Genomic DNA, 6,000 nt, shown 5'->3' on the forward strand with positions numbered 1-6,000 from the left:
TTTTGTACTGGAGTATTTGTTTTGGTCTAGAGTCAAAAAATATATAATCTGAAGGCAAATATATTTATATAAGTACATGACAGACGATTTCTGCATATCTAAAAACATAAAAAATTTAATATCTTTTACGAAATACAAGGAATGATTTTCAAACTTTGAGAAATTAAACCTCTTACCATAATATATTGTTTCCGCCAAAGGGTTTCCCCGGGACAAGAAGTAAATTTTAGTACCTAAATTTGACAGCCCCTGAAAAGCTTTAAAACTAAGGGTCTGCGTATCGTTTCATTTCCGTATTGTTATCATGCCGATACGATAGCGGAAAAAAAAAAGTATCATCGGAATAATTACGACAGAAAAACAGTAAAAAAAAATTTATTCGGTATTGTAGTTAGTTTAAATTGCGGTATATATCGGAACTCTCACCGATCCGATGACACTTTGTGTTCTTTGTTACAATTTCCATTGCAAAGAGAAAATATCTAGGAAAAGATCTTTGAAAGCAAAGCATTTCAAAATTAGTTTTGAAATTCAAAAAATTACTTTCGCATGAAAAAATTAAAACTGAAAACTGGTCACCAGTATTTATTTCTGGTTGCACATTTGTTAGTCCTGTAACAGAGCACACCATGCACTGTAAACTTTGCGTGATTAAGCCTGGAATAGACTAGGTTATTCTCTGCGTCATTTGTGTGTTTGATTTTTAAATAAGTTTATATTTAACAATATTTTAACAGAAGATTTTTATCAGCCGCGTATCACAACTTATAACGAAAAATCGATATTTTTTTTTTAAAAAAAAACTTACAACTACATCTCATTATTTATAAACGACAAAGAAAAAAGGCTCTAAATAGATTTTTTACTTTAGAGAAATTTTTTGAAATTTTTTGCTTTATTTACAAGCTACTAAATCTACATATTATATAAAAAAGGGTTTAATAGCTTGAATACCATTAGTAAACTTAAAGAGTCATTAGTAATCCAAAAAACTTGCTAATACCAACATCGTAGATATTTAAGTATACCAGACCACCACCCGTGAAAAGACAAGCCAGCATCCAAATTGCTTTAGCTACTGGTAAACCGGGCCTCCAAAAATAGTCAACCATGATAGCTTTTACTCCCCTAAATAAAAAAATACACAACTTCAAATACCAAAAAAACAATAAAATCCAAAAAGGATTAAGATGTTTTAGAGAAAAAATAGTAATTTCCTGAAATAACCTATTAGGGTGAAGTTTTTATTACAGCATTTTTTTTGTCTAAATAACTTTACCAAAATACATTTTTTATTCATCTTTACTCTCAAAACACACCATGTTTTTAAATGCATCATTTTATAAAACAGAGTTTTAAAGATGATACCAATAAGAATGCAGAGGAAGTGCAACAGCCAGAATGTGGTCTATGACTGGTAAAGGATAGAAAAAAGCTGTCGGTATTAATCCAAGTAGTCCAACAGCAACAATCCTTTCTGTTATCCAATGTTTTGATCCACGACTTGGATTATTTGGCACTAAAAATAAAACAAATTCTTAATCTTTAAACTTCATCTTAAAAACTTTAAATGTGAAAAACAGTAGTTCCATACTATTAAAGGATTGCATGACAGTAAACCACTTACAAACAAATTTCTGAGCAAAATTTCTTGTTGAAGTGTGGTAAACATTTCTTTTTTCTATAAATGAAAGGAATGCAGAATCTTTTTAGCCAATTTTTTTAAATTTTATTCTTTAAAGAAAAAAAACAAAACAAAATCACCTTATTCCGTTTTTCAATATTTTTTTCCACTGGAAATTTAGTGACTAATTTTTGCAATATAAATTCTCTCAAAACCTTCAGAGACTTTAATGAATTAATTTTAAATATTAATCAAATGTTTATTAGAAATGATCATTTAAAAAATATTTGTAATAAAAAAGATAATTCTGAAAAAGAAGTTATATCAAACATACGAAAAATATTCTTTAAAAAGCCTTTTTAAAAATGTTTTTATGACATATGCACTTCTGAAGTTTTCTTCAAATGAGAGAACACTTCTCCAGATATCCATAGCAGTACAAACAGTATTTACTTTTATAAACAGATTTAAAAAAATAGAAAAAAAACACAAATAAAAACTTTTCCTTTAAAAGTCTCTCCAGAAAAAAATAACATAACTAATATCAAATTTCACTTTTACCAAAAGATTTATAATAAAACTTACAAAAACTTAAATTTAAAAGAAAAAGATATTAGTTTTTGCATTAAATTTTCTTATATTAATTTTTTTTTTGTATTAAAAAAAATATATTAAGTAGAATTTTTTAAAACTATAAAACCAAAAGCAAATTTTTTTCTACGAAAAGAAAAAAATAAAACATTTATAACCTGAAATTGATGAAGACGTTGGCAAGATAAGTCTTATTGTGAGTCTTTCTGATGCCACGCCTAAAAAAATGAAAAAAGTAATTAGTTTACTGCTCAACAACTACAAATTTAAAACTGCTTTTTAAAAAGAATATCTGTTTATTTAATATTTAGTAACAACTAATATTTATATGTAACTAATATAATTGCTTGAAACTTATTAAACAAAAAAAGAAGCAACATTTTTCATCATGATTTTTATTTTTGTGTTAACACTCATAAAGTTTGAAACCTAAAAAAGACATAAAACTATTACAAGAAGCTCAAAATTCTTCGAAAACTAAGAAATATTGCTATCTTTCACTTGCTGTTATGAAATATAAAAATAAAAAAACCAAACTAAAAATTTATGAAATTGGCCTAAAACATTTACTACAAATAAAAAAAAAAGACTAAATCAATTATTATAACATTCATTTATTTAAAAATCCTAAGTTTTTCTTTTAAGAAATGAATCCTATAATCATCAGTTTTAATAATAACTGATTATTTAGAAACTAATCAATTCCAGTTATTTTTATGGAATATTTTTTGTATACTCAGGAATTTTTATGTATATTTTTACTTTCTGATAAAAAGATTTACAAGGCTATATTTTTAATACCTTTTGTATCAAATTAAATGAAGAAAAATGATAAGCAAAAAAGAAATAAGATATTTCTTCATTAATAGACATAAAATAGACAAAAACTTAACTAGATTTTTTAAGTGAATTTTCTTAAAAGATGACTTTTCTTTGTTTCATTTCTTGGTTTTTATTCAAGACTGTAATTTTATTAAAATAAGTTATTTAAAGATAGATAGCTTGCTAAAAAAGAAAACAATTTTTGTAATAGCTCTTGCTATTCTGCTATTTAACTATTTATTTTTTAGAAAATGATACCTACCAAAAAACACTGCATTTATTTCAGTGATACTGAAGGCTCTTAGTATAAAAACAGCAAGAACATGCCTAATATCTATTACTATGTACTAGCTAAAATCCATTTTTCGGCCAAATTCCATGTATATAATATATTATATTTTAGATATAATGAATAAACATTATACTTATTCTACTCATACGTTTAATAAATTTATTATAATTTGTTTATATAAAATTAGAAAACATTCTACTTTCAAAACCGTTCTCTATTATGTTGTAATTTATAAGGAACTCTTAGTTTTGAAAAGTTTTCTGGCAATTTCCTGAATATGACATAAAATTCCTGATTTTCCAGGTTTTTCAGACTCTATATGAACCCTAAATAAGTTAATTTTATTCTTAATTATTATTGAAATAATAATTTTATATATAAAGCTTTAAAATTTACTATGGATAAAAGCAGCAAGGAAGGTCGTTTTCAATATGATCAAATACTCCCTTTTTACGTAAAAAGTTACATATTGAAAAAAAAGAAAGAAAAAAAAACAAACTAAATTATATTTAAAAAAATAATCTTTTTTTATTAAACATATAAAGAATTTTTCTTTACCGCGTAGTAGGAGAGAAAACCTTTGTTTTCCAAAACGGATTGCAGTATTGCCTAAGGTACAACACGCCATCTTTCGTTTTCTTCGGACCTAACGATATACAACGATAAATAGTTTATTTTAAGATACAGGTGTTGTAAAAGATTTTCACTCCGACGTTTTTTTTTAATCCCCATCAAAAATCACATATTAATTTTCTACAAACATTATGAGATTTTTTACTCCTCAATGATAACAACGTTAATCGAAATATCAAAAAAATATTTAAAAACCGTGAATTAAACACGTAAGAAAAAGATTTTTAACTAGATTTTTAACTATTTAATCACATCATCAAAGTGGATTCCAGTTGAATTCTCTGGAACTTTAAAATGCTCATTTAATATATTATTCTTTATACTGCATGAATATATCATCCATTTTTTTTTTTTTATATGTACTCTATACTTGGATATCTACTAGGGATGCCAAATATTTGGGTTTTCAATATTTGTACAAATACCAAGTACCCCAAATAGTTACCCCCAAATATTTTTACAAATACCAAATAGTAAAATGTATGAAAAAAATTGATTGATTTCAATTCAAATTTTAGCTTTTATTTAAGAAGTGATAATTTAAAAAATACAAGCATATTAATTTTTCTTCTTTCATTCTATTACGAAGTTTAGTCTTGAAGTTTCCAGCTACAGAAAAGACTCTTTCAACGTCTGTTGATGTTGCTTGCACAGTTAATAAAGCATCGTGGATCATCTGAAGTTTATTTATCCGTTCTTTTGTTCCTTCAAACGCCTAAATTTCATTTTCGATCGAAGTTTTGACTGTTTTCTAATGGTTTACAAAGTGGTTGATAGTGTCATCAAGCTTAAATGTTGTATTTGAATCATTTTCATCATCATTTTAGTTCCTTAATTTCTTTTCTAATAGTTAATTTTGACGAATATTTAAAATAATCATTTTCCTTTGGATAATCACCAGTGTGAAGAAAAATTAATGTTGGTATTAAATCGACATTTCTTCGTGAATCAATTCGAGTTTTTAAATTTTCGAGCACTTTTTGCGAAATATCACTTTTCTGTGCGTTGAGTGTGTATTGAATAAATAGATAAATGATCCTTCTGCCTCCATCAAACTGCAGAATTTAGAGCTTAATTTTTTAATAACTTCTTCAACAAGAATCAAACAATCTAGTATGTCTTTAACTTTAATTTCAATGCTGTCATCATATAAACCTTCAAATTCAATTATTGTAGTTTTTAAAATTTCTTTCAGCTCATAAAATCTCTGCAACATAGGAAGTACACTACTCCATCTTGTCTTGCAGTCAACTAATAGAGTTAACTCTTTTCCTGTTGTTTCTCGGACATTTTCTTTAAAGCGAGCAATTTTCAATGGAGATTTTCGAAATTTTCTCACATATCCTCGAACTACTGATATAACATCAAAGTAGGATTTTTCCATTGGTAAAGAGCTTTCTTGTTCATCAAACAGAATCGGCACTGAATCTAAGCATAAGTTTAATTAACAAAAGTTAATGCAAATTGCTTAGATTCAATGCCGTTATGAATTTTGATATTTAAATCTCTTGAATGTATTATCAGCCTACTCAACAATTATTGTACTAAATTTCTTTCCCATGACTTTAGACTTGAATTTTTAACACAAATTCAATAAAAAACTTCTTCGTAGTATTTTTTAATGTCTTCTCAAATGGAGTGAGAAAAAAAGAGAGTAAATGAGAAGAATAATTGAGAAAAGGAAAAAAGCATTTTTAAAATCTTTTTTTTTTTCGAAAAGTTTGTTTTCAATTTTATTTAAAAGCATCATTATTAAAAAATGCTTTTTCAAATTGGTTATTTAAGTTCACATTTGTAGCTTAAACAAACTATCAAATGTAAAACATTTTGTTAGATAAAAAAATTTAACTTAGATCAAAAAATATTCCGGGAAGATTGTGTTCATAAAACCGCTTTGCAAGCAGCTTACACATTGTTTGATGTTATTACCCTAATGATTTTTCAATATGTGCAACATGTGTTAAAGATTTATTCTCTCTAACATTTTTTTTTTCTAATTATGAAAATTAAACGAGAATAAAACAAACTTAAATCTTCA

The 6,000-nt window shown here is 25.9% G+C and overlaps 1 protein-coding gene across 1 annotated transcript; it reads right to left on the bottom strand.

The window, feature by feature from the left end:
- Positions 1 to 854: 854 nt before the first annotated feature.
- LOC145191335 (succinate dehydrogenase [ubiquinone] cytochrome b small subunit, mitochondrial-like) lies at positions 855 to 4,046 on the bottom strand. Its single transcript, XM_090067334.1, has 5 exons — positions 3,888 to 4,046; positions 2,374 to 2,433; positions 1,628 to 1,681; positions 1,369 to 1,519; positions 855 to 1,128 (listed from the first exon to the last, which is right to left on the bottom strand). The coding sequence occupies exons 1-5, from the start codon at positions 3,955 to 3,957 to the stop codon at positions 966 to 968; spliced, it is 498 nt and encodes a 165-aa protein (XP_089923460.1). The 5' UTR covers positions 3,958 to 4,046; the 3' UTR covers positions 855 to 965.
- Positions 4,047 to 6,000: the final 1,954 nt, after the last annotated feature.

Source organism: Hydra viridissima, unplaced genomic scaffold, assembly GCF_058129835.1.
Source record: "Hydra viridissima isolate aposymbiotic clone 2 unplaced genomic scaffold, HvirCarnegie_v1 scaffold_11, whole genome shotgun sequence".
NCBI classification, from domain to species: domain Eukaryota; kingdom Metazoa; phylum Cnidaria; class Hydrozoa; order Anthoathecata; family Hydridae; genus Hydra; species Hydra viridissima.